This window comes from Myotis myotis, unplaced genomic scaffold (genome assembly GCF_014108235.1).
Source record: "Myotis myotis isolate mMyoMyo1 unplaced genomic scaffold, mMyoMyo1.p scaffold_m19_p_1, whole genome shotgun sequence".
Lineage (NCBI taxonomy): Eukaryota > Metazoa > Chordata > Mammalia > Chiroptera > Vespertilionidae > Myotis > Myotis myotis.
In genome coordinates, this window is record NW_023416313.1 from 139,381,874 (window position 1) to 139,399,519 (window position 17,646).

At 42.4% G+C, this 17,646-nt stretch overlaps 1 protein-coding gene across 2 annotated transcripts in view; it reads right to left on the reverse strand.

The window, feature by feature from the left end:
* The window catches only part of AKAP6 (A-kinase anchoring protein 6), a 410,196-nt gene that overhangs the window by 307,803 nt on the left and 84,747 nt on the right, over positions 1–17,646 (reverse strand). For both annotated transcript variants that reach the window (XM_036353461.1, XM_036353459.1), the window contains exon 3: positions 5,644–7,404. In XM_036353461.1, the coding sequence (XP_036209354.1) occupies positions 5,644–7,404 (1,761 nt within the window). The remainder of the gene's footprint in view (positions 1–5,643; positions 7,405–17,646) is intronic.

Consider the following 17,646-nt stretch of genomic DNA (forward strand, 5'->3'; position numbering starts at 1 on the left):
GAGCACTCAGACCTGAGAGGCTCCATTACCTTATCCACACAGGAGATTCTGAGGAAACCAGCCATATTCCCCAAATTCTCAACCCCCACTGAGAGACTGGGAAAGGAACCATCATTTAAGAACTCACAGAGTTAACTGAGGCACTTATATTTGAGTAGAAAGATAGGGTTGCAACTTATTTACCAGGTTTTAAAATATTGCTTCATAAATATGTTTGCATTTGCTTGTATGTATAAAGCACTTCTTAAAGAACATAAGAACTAAAAGCAACAGTGATCACCATTGTGAAGTGGGAACTCAAGATGGGGGATAATGATGAGAGAGAATTTTTATTGGATACCTTTAAACATATGTTCTTAAATCATGTATATTATCTATAAAAAGAAATTAATTTTTCTAAATAAAAATACACATTAAAAATAAAATTTTCACATTCATAAAACAAGCCTACTAAAATAAAGACACACATCTGAGGAGTAGAGAGTGAAGGAACCAAAAAGGCATCTAAGACACTTGCCACTCGGATGCTAGCCTAGAGATCCTATCACAGCCACGGGAGTCCCTCACCTATCAGTGGACTTCGGGCCTCTGTCGTGTGCTCTGTGTGGCTCAGAGAGAAGAGAGAGGGACCTTGGGACATGACAGGAGGAGGAAACATTACTCTTCATTTGGTAAAGGTGGAATCCGAGCAGGACGTATTCTTCCGTGTTTTATAACTTTTAGTATCAAGCCAGAATTCTTCTCACAGAGCTCCATGTGCCCTCCCTCTTATCTCAGGGTGTGGCCCATTTATACAGTCTTTCTAGCCACCTCAAGATCTCTGGCTCCTGAGTCTGTTATTTCTGCCTTCAAATAAGCTTTAGTTAAAAAGAAACAAAATTTTTGTTTACTTTCAACTGTAGTCCTTTGTCTCATATTGCTTTCACAATCCAATTTCTTGAGCTATTAGGAATGATTTTCTCTCACTTCTTAATAATCTATAGTCCAGTTTCTACCTCCACACTTTCATTAAGTCCTTTTTCTCTGAAGTCCTCATTGACGCTTTAAAACAAATCTAAAGGTTGGTTTCTTCATTGCCCTTATTCATCTTGATCTCCCTTTTTCAAATAATGAAGCTAATATCCATCTTACTAAATATCTCTTCTCCTTTTATTTACAAAGCACCCAAGAATCTCTCAGTCCCTTCCTAATCCTCACAACCGGGCCTTTTCTTTATTCTTGCCTCAACTTAAAATTCAGTTGCCACCCCTCTTCTCTCCTTCATCTATTCTCATTTTCTCAGGAAATTCATCTGTTCTCAAGACTTTACCTGATGGCAAGAGCAAAGCAGTGGGGCCTGAAGCCTGGCTCTATGACTTAGTAGCTATCAGTTTAGGATAAGTGATTTCAAATACCTGAATTCAGTTTCCTCTGCTCTAAAATCGGGATTCAGTAATTCATTCAACAGTTTTTATTGAGCATCTACTATGTATCAGGCACTGTTCTAGGTACATGTGATTTATTAGCAAATGAAACAGATAAATATTCCTGCCCACACAGAGCTCCTATTCTAGCAGGGAGACAAACAAAAATAATAAACATAATAAATAAGATAATTATATAAAATAACAGAATATGATGAGAGCTATAGAAAAAAATTAAAAGTCAGATTACATCATTTAAAGGTGTTCAAGGTAGGCTTCCCTGAGAAATTATTATGAGCAAAGACCCAGAGGAGGTGAAGGAGTTGGAAATGAGGGTACCTGCTGGAGAGGGTGCAGGCAGAGGGAACTGACAAGGATCCTAACGGCCAGGGTAGGCTCTGCTTGTTCTAGGAACACCAAAGAGGCCAGTGGGAATGGAGTGAAGTGAGTACAGGGAAGACCAGAGAGGAAATCAGGAAGCCAGTCCATGTAGGACCTCTGAATGTGACGGGAGCTGGTGCAAGGAGACACGATCGGATTTATGTTTTAAAAGGATCACTATGGCTGCTGTGCTGGGAAGAGACTGTGTTGGGAGCTGGATGAAGCAGAGAGGCCAGCTAGGAGGCTCTGTCGGTAATTCAGGCAGGAGGTGGTGGTGGCTAGTACCAGAGTGAGAGCTCTAGAGAGGAAGAGAGGTGGCCAATCTAAGATAGTAAAACCCACCTTTTAGAATCTTATGAGAAAATAACTGCAGTTAAAGTGCCTAGTAGATGCCTGGTACAAGGAAGATGTTAAATAATACACTCTTTTATGTTATATTTTTCAAGTAGAATAGATAATATGAAGGAGCTCAAAGCTAGAGTATGATATTAAAGGTCAGTTGACCTGGGAATTGGAAGCTGCCCTCATTGGAAGTCATGAAAGGAGGTTAGGCTGAGAAAGGAGCTTAATCTCCTTTCAGCCTTCACCTCACATCCCAACTTGAGGACAGTATTTCCAACTTCTGACAAAACACTTCCCTTAAACATTTCATCACATACTCAATATCAATGAATATTTATTTTTAAAATTTACCTTACCTCCATTTCAAGCCAGTTACCAATCTAAATGTTTCCTTCGCCCTAGCCAGTTTGGCTCAATGGCTAGTTAGAGCGTCAGTCTGTGGATAGAAGGGTTCCAGGTTCGATTCCGGTCAAGGGCACGTACCTCGGTTGCAGGCTCCTCCCCAGCCTGAGCTGTGGTTGGGGGCATGCAGGAGGCAACCAAACAATGTGTTTCTTTCATATTGATATTTCTCTCTGTCTTTCCCTCTCTCCACTCACTCTAAAATCAATGGAAAAACATCCTCTGGTGAGAATTAAAAAATAATAATAATAAAATAAGTGTTTCCTTTGATTAAAGATATGCCAGTCCTACAGGTTGAAGACAGCTTCATCTTTGTAGAATTATGAAATAAAAGGATGCTGTCATTGGAAGTTGGTATTGTGGCCATTATCTGCTTAAAAAACATCTCTGTTTACAAAAGAAGAACTGAGGCCCAGATGCAGCATAACTAGCTATGGGCCACTCCAGGCTTTAATGACTGAGCGTGGCCCAGAACCAGTTTCCTGGAACCCTTCTCCAATAACCCGCTTCCCCTCCCTCCATTCCCCCATCCACATGACAGCAGTCCCTCAGATTGGCTGCCGTCTCTGGACTGGTCTCCACCACAGCTGCTTTGACCAGCTTTCCAGTGATTGGCAGTTAAGCCAATCAGACAGGCTATGGCAGGCCATGGCCTATGCTGCTTGAAGTATGCTGGCTCTGGGTTCAAATCCAGGCTCTGCTCTTACTAGCTGTGAGGCCATCAGCAGGTTTCCTAACTATGTTCTGCCTTAGCTTCTTTGTCTGGAAAATGCCTAGCTCCCAGGACTTAAGTAGCATATGACACATAAAGCTCTTAGCACAGATTCAAGCACAAAATAAGAGTCCAAGAAGCATTAGTTATTTGTGGGTTATATTACTACTCTCAGTGCCTTTCAAAGAAGTTGCCATGGGTGCTCATCCACTGAACAAATTCTAATTGCCTGAGTCTGGCCACTGGGGCCTTGCAGCAACCGGGTCTATCAAATGGATGGAAACTTCCATTGCTTTCTGATCACAGCCTTCCAGTCAAAACAGCTCGCTATGTTCCCCCATATCATGCTCATTCCCAATCCTTACCTATGTTTCAGTTTATGCTCCTCCTACATGAAATGCCCGCCTTCCTTCTCTCTAACTTCCCAGCTCCACTGATATTACTTCTTCTCTACAATACTGTAGTATGTATATGCAGCACGTACTGATCGCTTCCTTGAGGAGGGCATGGAAGCATTTAATTGTACCATGGGTTCCAGAGCAGACCGCCTGATCTCTCACCCATAAAATGGTGTTAATATTAGGGTTGTTGTGAGGATTTGACAAATAAATACTTTGTAAAAACAATTATTAATATGCTATTATTATATATTGCTATTAACTTCCCCTCTTTTCTTAATGTACCTTCATTTTCTTTCTATAGGTTATTCTGTCCATATGTACTACAGCAGTCCCCCCTTACCCATGATTTTACTCTCCATGGTTTCAGTTATCAACAGTCAAATGTAGTCCCAAAATATTAAATGGAAAATTCCAGAAATAAACAATTCATAAGCTTTAAATTGCATACTGTTCTGAGTAGCATAATGAAATCTCACTCCATCCTGCCCAGGATGTGAACCATCCCTTTGTCCAGTGTATCTACATTGTAATACGCTACTCGTCCATTAGTCACTTAGTAGCTGTCTAGGCCATCAAATTGACTGTCATGGTATCACAGTGACCCCTGTTTTACTTATAATGGCCCCAAAGCACAAGAGTAGTGATGCTGGAAATTCAGATATGCCAAAGAGAAACCCTAAACTTCTTTTTTTAGGTAAAAAGGTAAAAGTTCTCTACTTAATAATAAAGGTAGAAAAATCATATGCTGGGTTACTAAAATTTATAGTAAGAACACATCTTCTATCCATGAGATTGTGAAGAAGGAAAAAGAAACCCATGCTCGTTTTGCTGTTGCACCTCCAACTGCAAAAGTTATGGCTCTAGTGTGTGATAAGTGCTTGGTTAAGATGGAAAAAAAAATATATGCAATCTGTGGGTGGGAGATATGAACAAAAAGCATTTTCCAACTGACAGCAATGTGTTGCAGTAGAAAACGTTGAGCCTATATCAACACGCCAGCAAGAAGTCCCCTAATATGAGTGACACTAAGCCATTTACTGCAAGTAAGAGATAGTTATAATAAGATAGTTTAAGAGAGAAAGACCGCATTCACATAACTTTTAGAACAGTATACTGTTATAATTTTTCTATTTTATTGTTAGTTATTGTTTACTGTGCCTAAGTTATAAACTAAGCTTTATCATATGTATGTATATATGTATGTATAGAAAAAATGTAGTATATAGATAGGTTCAATACTGTCTCTGGTTTCATGTATCCACTAGGTGTCTTAGAACGGATCCCCTGTGGATAAGGGGAATTACTCTATACTTTTATCCAGTCTTAAATCACATCCTATAGTATAAAGCTCAGTCCTGAGGATTTTGATGTCTGTCCTCAAAGGTTTCACCACATCTAATAATTCATTCTAAAAGTACAGATTTACCGAAAATATCAAGTCCCCATCTCAGAGCCCATGGGTGGTACAGAGTATAGGTAGCACGGTTATTAGCCAAGGGCCTCAAAGAAGAGAAAGACTGAAGCAAAACAAAGTTTCCAAAAAATATCTGGTCTATTTCTACAGGAAGTTAACAATGGAGTTGTGGAAGCTATTCTGGAGTTAGAACAAGCAAGTGAAAAAGCACTGAGGGCAACTGGAATATTCTATTCACATATTCCTGAGACATGGGTGTTTGCACAGCTACTGCTCTCCTTTACTCTGTATTCCATCCACAGGGTCCCACCACTCATCAGGTGCTGTGTTAGGTTTGGGCACTACAAACAAGAATTCTATACCAGGTAGGGGTACACCAAGCTAATACATTGACAAGGGATGTTCTCAATGACACATACTCTGTCACAGTGCAGTGATCATGTGCTTTTTCTGTCTTTGGGGAATCAGTTATGTTTACCAAAAATAGCAACACATTTTACATGAGTGGAGAGAGTTGAACTTTTTCCAGCATGACTTCCAAAAATCAGGTAAGGTAAGAAATCACTCAGATTAATTAGACTAGCTTACCTCTATTTTTTCCCATATGGCTTCATAATTGTCTTGGTGTTGAATATCTTGCATAAGTTTCTGAATTAAAGCAGATTTTTTGGCAGCATGGCTCTCATTTTTCTCAGAAGGTAAAGCTCTCTCTGAATTCTCATCCATGTATTTTTTCATGCCAGAGAGAGGCATACACAGCTCCTCGTCAGAAAGAATGTCACTCAGGGGCCCAGACTCAATGCTCTCCCCCAGCGAAGAGGCTATGTCACTGGATGAACTGGGAGACACCCTGCCTAGCCTTGTACGCTTCTTCTTAACATGGTACGTTGGATAGATCTCAGAATCTGAATTCATTTCAGACAGTTCCCAGTCATCGATATTCTGAATGGTTTCTCCTCTGGGTTTTGGAGGCAGAAGCTTTGTTAAGTTTTCCAACTTCAAAGCTAATACTTCTGTCTGCTTAAGGTGAGAGGGCAGTGCCAGGTACTCATCGGAGCCATACCAGGCCTCCACAACCTGACCATTCCTTGAGACGTGACTTGGGGAGGAGGAGTAACTTTTTTTGCTTTTGTGTTTTGAAAGAAGGGGTACCGGAGACATGACACTGTCCGAGCCAACAGGAGATCCGCTGCTTTGAGTAAATGGTGGGGAACTGGATGTTTCTGACTGCGCTGGTAATTTGGCATTCCAACTGCTCTGAGGATACGGCTCAAGAGAGGATGTAGAAGCAGAATCGGTTTCTGGCCCCTCCACGGCCTTGGAAGTACAAGAGGGAATTCCGTTCGGCACTCTGGAGCTCCTGGTGATTTCGGTTTGCTTGCCGGAACCAGTTCCCGCTTTAGGGGTTTGGCACGGAGGCACCTCTTCTGGGCTCTTATGTGGCTTTTTAAGTCGAGGTTTCTCTTTGTGGCAGTTGTTGAGCCTTCCCAGGCTGGAGGAGATTTCTTTCATGTGACTTTTGACTGTGTTTTCAAGATTCCCGCCTCCCATCTTGTGCAGACACTCGTAGGACTGGCTGGCGGCTGAAGGGCTGCTGGGGTAGGAAGCCTGCAACACCAGGCAGAGCTTGGATCTGTCAGGAGGATCCACCAGGGAAGGGGTGCTTCTGCTCATCTCGGGCTTGAGATCAACCATCTGCCTCTTTCCGTCAGCACCTCTCAGGTTATTCTTAAAAGCGTCCTCTTTAAGGAAAAGCCCTCTTTTTGGCAGCGTGGGCTGTGTGGGGGAGTCCTCGTTATAATTAAAGCAGTCCCTGATGGATCGCTTGGGGGTTGTGTTCTCACAGGGAAGAGGCTGTTGGTTCTTTGCTCCAGGTTGGGAGGGAGAATTGGATTCTTGCTTCGAGGTCTTAGAAAAGGACTGGCCAGTATTTGTCAGGGCTTCCACTGGAGATGACATGCCCTGCTTTGAGCCTGGTGGCTCCTCGACTGCGGGAGCCTTGTTTTCTTCACAACCACCTTTATCATCTGCCGAGAGAGAACCTTGAGCTGCCCCCTCACTCACTGCTTCGCTGCAGTTGGAAGCGATGGGGTCAGTGGCCACCGTCAGCAACCCCACACTTCGGATAAGCTCAGGGAACTCCTTCTCCATCTCACCGTAGCTCCAAGAGTCAAAGGGTTTGCTTTTGACCTGGCTCATGTCACCCAGGCCGCCGAGCAAATCCTCACTTGGACTATAGTCAGACAGTTCAAATGCAGTAATTCCACAATCCAGAGACAAGTAATTTTGAGAGCATTTGATAGTTAGCTGTCCTGAGTCATCCACTTCCGTTAGAGAATCGAGCCGGCCCTGAAACAGACAATGGCAGTGGTTTCAGTAAATGGAACATCAATTACACTCAGCTGCTGTTCAAATGAAATCTCAGCAGAGGCCGCTAAGAAGGTCAAAATGCATCAGTCTCCGTTGCTTCTGGTTTGACATACAGAATGGCATATTACTCAATTATCACATTACTTTATATAATATCCTGTTCTTAAATATTCAAAGATTTTTCTTTAATCTAGAGAATAAAGCTTCGATAGAAATGGTCAAGGTCAACCCCAAAATATCTATTCTTGCCTTAATGTTCTATCTTAAAATAATGCATTGTTCAGTTAATAAACATTTTTTAAATGATGTAATAAAACTTCTGGGAACAAATCAATGTAGGAATAACGTCTCCATGAGTGTCTCTTTTGCTTATTGCTATCACTCCACCTACCACAACTGGCTAACTCATAGTAGATGCTCAATAAGTATTTCTAAAGTGTACTAAGTCTGTCACGTTAAATATATATTCACAAATCCCAGGAAGGTGAAATGTGAATTTGCATATAACAAAAGCAATTCAAGACTAGCTTCTATTTCGCCCCACCCTTTCTAAGGTAAACACACAAACTCCTGGAGAAAATTATTCAGTACCAAAACTTTATCATCTTAGCTCCCATCACTCTGCGTGCTTTTCTCCCCTCGCCTCCCCACCCCCACCCCTGCTTCCATTTGTTTATACTAGATACCACCTCCATGTTATTTATAATTTGGGGTAGGCCAGTTTGAAACTTCTCTATGCTAAAAAATAGTAGTACAAGCAAGTATTTTAAGTTTTTTAATCTTTAATTATGCAATTAAGGTTTTAGTCTCATTACTAACGCAGTTTCTGGCATCACACAGCCAACAATTTTTCACTGATGATTTGTTCGGGATGAAAGGAATCCCATTATGTGAACCAGGCTGAAGGACAGCCTGGTCTTATCTAGTCCCTTAGGAGACGAAGGATGGATGGAAACGGAACTGTTACATCCACAGATCTCCGTTCTCCTGAAGGAGAAACCAGGTGAGCAAACTGAAGCTGGACCTCATGTAGCTGCTGCACCCTGTGTCCCTTCAACCAGGTTACCCTGAGTTCTGACCTCTCTATAGGTTTTTCTGTTCATTTGCTTGCTGTGTTTTGGCAATGTTCTCTTCCTTCAGACCTTTAACTTACCTTTATCTCCTACTCCCCTCACTCTCACTCTGTATCATCCAGATAAATAATAATGATGAAAGGCCTCATTTCACCTTTCTAAACCTCAGTTTCCTCCTCTATAAATGGGGATGGTTAATTACTACTATTTCTTTTTCATTTAAATCTCCCAACAACTTTCTGGGAAAATTGGACAGATATATGCAATAAAATGAAACTAGACCACCAACTTACACCATACACAAAAATAAACTCAAAATGGATAAAGGACTTAAATGTACGACAGGAAACCATAAAAATTCTAGAAGAATCCAAAGGCAACAAAATCTCAGACATATGCCGAAGCAATTTCTTCACTGATACAGCTCCTAGGGCACTTGAAACTAAAGAGAAAATGAACAAATGGGACTACATCAAAATAAAAAGCTTCTGCACAGCAAAAGAAACCATCAACAAAACAACGAGAAAACCCACTGTGTGGGAAAACATATTTGCCAATGTCATATCTGATAAGGGCCTAATCTCCAAAATTTATAGGGAATTCATACAACTTAACAAAAGGAAGATAAACAATCCAATCAAAAAATGGGCAAAGGACCTAAATAGACACCTTTCAAAAGAGGACATTCAGAAAGCCAAGAGACATATGAAAACATGCTCAAAGTCACTAATCATCCGAGAGATGCAAATCAAAACAACAATGAGGTACCATCTCACACCTGTCAGACTGGCTATCATCAACAAATCAACAAACGACAAGTGCTGGAGAGGATGTGGAGAAAAAGGAACACTTGTGCACTGCTGGTGGGAATGCAGACTGGTGCAGCCACTATGGAAGACAGTATGGAGTTTCCTTAAAAAACTGAAAATGGAACTCCCATTTGACCCTGTGACCCCACTTCTAGGAATATATCCCAAGAAACCAGAAACACCAATCAGAAAGGATATATGCACCCCTATGTTCATAGCAGCACAATTCACCATAGCTAGGATCTGGAAACAGCCTAAGTGCCCATCAGTAGATGAATGGATTAGAAAACTGTGGTACATCTACACGATGGAATACTATGCTGCTCTAAAAAGGAAGGAACTCTTACCATTTGCAACGTCATGGATGGAACTGGAGAGCATTATGCTAAGTGAAATAAGCCAGTCAATGAAGGAAAAATACCACATGATCTCACTCATTCATGGATAATAGAGACCATTATAAACTTTTGAACAATAATAGATACAGAGGCAGAGCTGCCTCAAACAGATTGTCAAACTGCAGCAGGAAGGCCGGGGAGGGTTGGGGGGCAGGAGGTAGGGGGGTAAGAGATCAACCAAAGGACTTGTATGCATGCATATAAGCATAACCAGTGGACATAAGACATTGGGGGATAGGGGAGGCTAGGGGACTGTCTGGGGGGGGGGGATAAAATGGACACATATGTAATACCCTTTGTAATACTTTAAGCAATAAATTAAAAAATAAATAAATAAAAATAAATAAATAAATAAATAAATGTCCCAACAACTTTCTTCCGGTGTTGGGTCTATATTATTGTTTTATATAACCAGAGCCTGAGCCAAAAGAAGGTACATAACTACCAAATGTCCATACTCTGACCTTGGTACCATAATTTTCTGTGGTTCATTAGATATTATTTTAAACGGACATATCCCCTACTCCAGTTTGTTCTCCACATTGCCACTAGAGTAAGCTTTACAAATCTGTTATGGTTAATTCTCTGCTTAAAGTTCTTTATTAGTGTCCTGCTAAGTAAACCCAAACCCTTCCAAGAACAAACATGGCTTCACTGGACCACAGTGTCTGCCTGCCTCAGGCCTTTGCACATGCTATTTCCTCTGTCAGGAAAGTTTCCCACCTATAATACCCTGTAACTTATGAATTCTTACCCCCTCAGACCTCAGATTAAGTTGTATTTCTTCAAAATTCCAAACCCTCACCTAAGTCAGAATCTTTCCTTAGAGACTCTTGTAAAACTATGTTGTTTTTCCTTTACGAATTTGTCTCAATGTTTAAATAAATACTCTGTGGTTATTTCATTACCTTGTTTCTCCCACTAGTGTGTATGCACCACAACAGTATAAATCACATAGAAAATGGCTGACTCACCAGGATATCTGCAACACTTAGCATTGTGATCTGCATAGAACAAGCACTCAAGACATATCTGTTGAATAAAATTTCAGGGTGGGGAATCTTTTTTCTGCCAAGGGCCATTTGGATATTTATAACATCATTCAAGGGCCATACCAAATTATCAACTTAAAAATTAGCCTGCTATATTTAGTCAAACATTTAATTAACTCACTGCTAACGCCTTGGCAGGGCCAAACCAAATGATTTTGCGGGCCTTCTAAGGCCTGGAGGCCGGATGTTACCCACCCCTGCAATACATGAATGAATGATGACATTTTGGAATGTATCTCTACGCCTTCATGTAACTTCTTCTTCTGATTATGTAGCTTCAGTTGACTCCAGTGATGACAAGCCCAAGCTTCGGAGTCAAATTCTACCTCTAGCACTAGTTAGTCATGTGATCCTTCATCTGTAAAAAAGGAATAATGATAAGCCATGTCATAGCGCTGTTGTGAGAGTCAAAAGAGGTAATATATGTAAAACACAAGTCTGACACATGGATAGGTATTTAATGAATGTTCACTCATATTATTATTTTACTATTCAAGTATATTTAGGGAGAAACTTTTATCAAAATGAGAGATATCCTTTTGGCAATTATACTGCACAAAGTGAGAAAACAGTATTAACTGCCAAAATGATCTAAATGGAATTTTGTGGCTTTAATGCTGCATACCTGGACCAGGATCTTTAAATAACAAAGTCAGAAGCCAAAAATCACCAAGGAATGAGACAGCCAAATAAAGTCACACTTTATACAATTTTTAAAGAAAGTACCATATTTTTCTGTGTATAAGACGCCCCCCACTTTTCCAACCCCAAATTAAGAAATCAATATTTTAAACATTTTGCTGGTTTTCCTCTTAAGGTCTTCTTTTTTGGCATCTTAAGGAGTTGTTCTTCCTGTTTTCTCCACTGTCTGATCATACACTCAGTGGGAGGAGGTCCAAATTGTCTCTCTGCAGCTCTATTTCCATGCTCTTTTACAGAGCTGGTTACATTCAGTTTGAATTTTGCAGAGTAAGACAATCGCTTACCAGTATTTATTTTTTTATTTTTTGACATCTTTATGGGCTCAGAATGCTCTGATCCCTGTTGCATCTGTGCACTCTCCACCTCCACCTCCAATTACGGCATCAGCTGACGTCAGTAACAATAAGGGTCATGGTTGGAGGAAGCCTGTTTGACAAGGTAAGGGCAGCTACGCACCCACCAGGCTCCCTCCTCGGCTGACTTCTGTGTATAAGACGCCCCTCGATTTTCAGTCTAATGATTTTAGAAAAAAATAATGTCTTGTACATGAAAAAATACGGTAATGTTGGGGATTCCAATTTAAAGGCAGGTTGTGTTTTTATTTTTTTAATTTAGTGGCTTAGTATTCAGAAATTACTCCTTTTTGAAAATGTATTATAGCCGAGATGGACAGCATGGCTCAGTGGTTGAGCATTGACCCATGAACCAGGAGGTCATGGTTTGATTCCTAGTCAGGGCACATGCCTGAGTTGCGAGCTCGATCCCCAGTGTGGGGCATGCAGGAAGCAGCTGATCAATGATCCTCTCTCATCATTGATGTTTCTGTCCCTCTCCCCTCCTCTCTGAAATCAATAAAAAAATATTTTTAAAAGTGCATTATAAGTGATGGGTAAGTTCCAAGCTATCCCATTAGTTGATATTTAAATTACTAACTAGTTGAAATTTGCATTATTTTCTACCCGATTTCTCATAAAGGCGCAGCACTGTGGCTACTTGAGCGAGGTTAGAGAAGCATTAAGAAAAAGTGTTTCTATGATGGGTAGAGAAATAGGAATTTGAGAGTTCGGGTAAAACTTAGACACTGAAAGTGTCAGCCACCTGTTTCTGGACAGGTTTGGGACACAGTAGCCCTGGGAAAGCTTTGGTTCCCATTTTCACGGTCATAGAACCTAAAGATCAGGCACACTGTCTAGCTAGAAAATAAGGGGCAGTCATGAGACTACATATCAGAGAATAGGGTATGGCTCCCTTTTCCTAGGTCTTCCCCTGAAGACCCCTTCCCTACCCAGTCCTTTGTTTGGAAAACAAAATACTGCACTCAAAAACACTTAATGCTCCAAGGTAAACCCTCTCCCATCCTGTTCCCGCCCAGGCCAACTATTTCTGTGCATGGTGGATTGTCACTCATGGGGAACTATTTTTAATTCAGACTGCATTTTTAATGTGAAAAAAATCCCTCCCTGAAAAACAAAACAAACAAAAAAAAACAGCACATGGCATATCTATTTCATATCCTAAAGACCAAGTGACAACCATCTACCTATATTTTTTTAACCCAGTTGGTTATTAAAGAGCATTTTTCAAAAGTATTGTTACAGATTTCATCATGCAGAAGCAATTTTTTTAAAAAACAAAGTTCTCAGAAGTTTCTGAGAGCAGATCAATAATTAATAAGTTTCATTTCTTAAAATATTGCTTAGTTATACCAATGTATGTAATCCTATTGCTTTCTTCTGGACCACATTCCCAGATAGTTTTCTAAAGCATGGAAGTAATGAAGTTTCAGGTGGATATGGAGGTAGGGTAACAGTGCCCATTGTTTTTACTATCCTTTTTAATTTCATAAATATCACATATAATTGTATAGTGTCATTAGCTTGCCATGGCTTCCTAGCAATGTCTAAATTAAAATATACCTCCATTTAATATGTCATGAAGCAGTTTCTTGGATGAAGGTTATGTTTTATGCAGACAGTGACTTATTCACTTTATTGATGGGTAATTTAGTCACTTTATTGTTGTTAATAATTAGCACTACCTGTGTGACTTTATCTCTCTCAATCTCAGTCCTCTCATCTGTAAGATGGGTGCAATAATATCACCTACTAAATAAGAATAACAGCACCTGTCATCCCATGAATCTCATGAAATTTTGAATGTGATTCCTAATGTGTTATTCTTCTTTGAATGATTAGCGCCTTATATGTAATAGAAAATTGATAAATATTTAGGGAAAATAGAAAGGAAAGCAGGAAGGAAAGAAGGGAGGGAAGACAGGATAGAGGGGGAGAAGAATTATTATTACAACAGAGAACAGTTAAAAGCTGGTTTTGTTTGTTTTATTTAATTATTCCTAAATTTATATCCTATTTCCCTACAAAGCATTCATTTAACCTCTGTTAAACTCAGTTTTTCCATCTATAAACTGCAACTATTTTTAATATCCCTTACCCTTAATAAATTTTAAAAAATGCCTATCACAGTAACTAAAATACAGAACATTTCAGTATAACACATTATTACACAACTAGAGGCCCGATGCACGAAATTCGTGCAAGAGTAGTCCTTCCTTCCCTTGGCTGCCGGCACCAGCTTCCCTCTGGCACCCAGAACCCAGGCTTCCCTTCAGCCGCTGGCAGGCACCTGGGACCCTGGCTTCCCTCGTAGCCCAGGCATCATCCAGAAGGTCATCTGGAAGGACATCCATAATGATGCCCAGTCTAATTAGTATATTGTGCTTTTATTGTTATAGACTAGAGGCCCGATGCACGAAATTCATGCAAGGGGCTCGGCCCTTGCAGCCACGGCTTCATCCAGAAGGTTGTCAGATGGTTGTTCTGCTCTTTGGTCTAATTAGCTTACTAGAGGCCTGGTGCACAAAATTCGTACACAGGTAGGGTCCTTAGGCCTGGCCAGCGATCGAGGCCAATCTGTGGGGTGATTGGTGGGGCTATCGGAGGGTCCCCACTGGCACCTGCCTTGGCTGGCCTGGCACTGCCCGCTCACTGGCCCCGCTTGGGCTGGTGGCAGCTCCTGCATTGAGTGTCTGTCCCCTGGTGGTCAGTCACATCATAGCAACTGGTTGTTTCACCAGTTGTTCCACTGTTCGGTCAATTTGCAAATTAGTCTTTTATTATATAGGATTAGCTCTTTATTATATAGGAAGGTGATTTTTACCCTACAGTGTTTTTCATTTGTTTGGCTGGTTTTGTTTTAGTAAGGTGTTTGCCAATTTGCTTACAAGATATGGTCTGCTCTATATTTAAGTTAAAAAATCATATATTTTGTTTTAGCCAGGACAGGAAGAGAGAGAACTTGCCACTTTCTTCTCAACTTTCAAATTTACTCTTTAATGTGGTTTGAAACTCAACCAATTTCCAAGAAGGGCAAATGCATTCGCCTTTATTGGAAAGACATCTACTATTCTAGTTTATCGGCATGTTTTATGTCATTTCCCTCTTCATTCTATAAATCTTTCACAGCTGAATTTATTCTGATAAATTCAAGAATTTTATTCTAATTCCCTTCCAGTTTCCCACAATTCCAGTGTGCTGACAGAAACAAATAAAACTAAGCAGTCTTTGAAATGTTCTCATGGAGTCACACTAAAAACACAAACAAATAGGATCAGGAATCCACAGCTTTGGGAAAGATGACAATGGAGACAGTGTTTTAATTCATAGAAAAATATCCACAAAGCAGATGGCTAAGAATTCACTGTTCCTTTATCCCTCATATAGCATATTGTTACAAGACTAAACACTGACTTTAAACATGCAAATGTATGAAATTGCTTCCAATTAAATCTGTAAAAAATTGCAGAGCTCACATTGTGAAAACCTTAATACTACTTACTTGCAACATAACTGTGAAAATAGCAGCCTGAACCTGTACCTCAATTGCTTTTCATCATTCTTGGAATACTACTTCACTAATTATATGCATTCAAATATATGCATGGTAAACGTATTCCACAAAACTAACAACAATATAACAATATATCCACAGCTCCACAACAAGGGTTGGCAATCAGTAAATGGTTATTAAATGAATAAAAAAATATGTAACATGAACTGGTTTGACTCAGTGATTTCTAATGTCCCTCTAGTAGTAGAAAGTGGGAAGATCTGATGATTGTTCAATGGATGCTGGGCAGAGCCAGCAAAACACATGGGAAGGAACAAAAAAAGAATGCATGGGTCAGGGATGCCAGGTAGATATCTAAGGAAAGATCTCTTCAGCATTTAGACAAACCTTTCCCATCTATGATCTTCACCTCATTATCATTCATCTCATAGGTACCAGATTTAGGGCAGAGTGGGCCAGTAGGAATTCTTCATAGTCTCCCATAAGCACAAGAGTACCTACTTCAGAGGGATGGCATCTGGGGACTGACACCCCATCTATATATATAAAAAGCCAGTGACCAGAACGTCATAAAGACCAGAACGACCAGTCACCATGACGTCCACTGCGGCCAGCGAACCTCCCACGAACCTCCTCCCAGTTGGCCCTGCTCCTGATCAGCCTCTCCCACCCCAATCGAGGGTGGGGCCACCGGCCAACCCCCCCACCTGGCCCCAACCCAGATCGGCCCCCCACCCCAATCAGGGGCAGGGCCGGCTGGCCAACTGCCTGCAGCCCCTCCCCATGGCCGATCCCACCCCTGATCAGCCCTCACCACCCTGATCAGCCCACAGCCCCTCCCCCCAGCCAGCTCTGCCCCTGATCACCCCCCCCCCTCACCAATCGGGGGTGGGGCTGGCCAGCCAACCTCCCATGGCCCCTCCCCAAGCCACTGACCCCTGATCGCCCCCCCCACCCCATTCGGGGGCAGGGCTTGCTGGCCCACCGCCCAAAGCCCCTCCCCATGGCTGGCCCCACCCCTAATCGGCTCCCCACCCCAATTGAGGGAGAAGCCCACCTGCCAATCGCCTGTGGCCCCTCCCCCCAGCCAGCCCAGCCCTGGCTAGCCAACCTCTCTCCATCTCCTCCTCCCAACAGGCCCAGCCCCAATCCACCATTGGGGCCAGGCCGGCCGGACCACCCATGCACGAATTCATGCACTGGGCCTGTAGTATGAATATGAATACACAAGCACTCTGCCAAAGTCAGTATCACCTCAGTCACTGTCACAATAAAAGGGAAAGCTAAATGAAAATGAAGGTCATGACTTAATGCTAGAAGTGAGCCTAATAGATTTTAATTCCCATTAACTTTCAGGATCTTTGCCACAGAAAGATCATCACTGTTATGAAAATAACTAGGGGCACAGTGTGCAAATTCATGCACCTTGAAAGGAACTGTGGGCCTCAAGGCTGCAGTGGGCACAGGGGTGGGTCTCGGCCCATCCTCTGTGCCCCTGCCCAGCCTTTCCTGCCATAGCCCCCAGTCCCCTGTCTGCCAGCAGCCCCACTCCACGCTGACAACGCGGAGCAATTGGGGCCGGCGCCAGCAGCGTGTATGAGCGGTGGCTGCTACCCCAATCGCTTCTCAGGAGCAGGGGGAGGTGGAGAAGCCCTCAGGGGTGATCAGGGCTGGCAGCCACCACTTGCATCCATTGATGGCACCAAGTGATTGGGACTGGCGCTGGGTGCTGGCAGCGGGTGCGAGTGGCAGCTCCAGGCGCCGGCTGCGGGTATGAGCAGTGCCTTTGCCGGCAGTGGGTATGAGAGGTGGCTGCTTGCCCTGATTGCCCCTCAGGATCAGGGGGAGGTGGAAAAGCCCTGAGGCACAATCGGGGCCAGCAACCGCTGCTTGCACTTGCTGATGGCGCTGAGTGGTCAGGAGCAGAGCCGGGTGCAAGCAGCGGCTCTGGTACTGGCAGCAGGTGCGAGCTGGGCCAGCGTAAAGAAGCATAGAATTTTCAGTAACCACCAGAGGCTCCCCTAGATGACAGTGACCAGCGCCCCGCCTTGGTCTGGTGCCCCCGCTCACCTGCTCCACCATCCCACCGCGGCCAACGCCCACCATGTTCTGCACACATCATAACAACCAGTTGTTTGGCTGTTTTGCCGTTCGGTCTATATGCATATTAGGGTTTTATACATATAGACTAGGGGCCCGGTGCACGAAATTCGTGCACTGGGTGGGGGGGGGGAGTGTCCCTCAGCCCAGCCTGCCCCTCTCACACACTGGGAGCCCTCAGGCATTGACCCCCCATCACCCTCCAATCGCAGGATCAGCC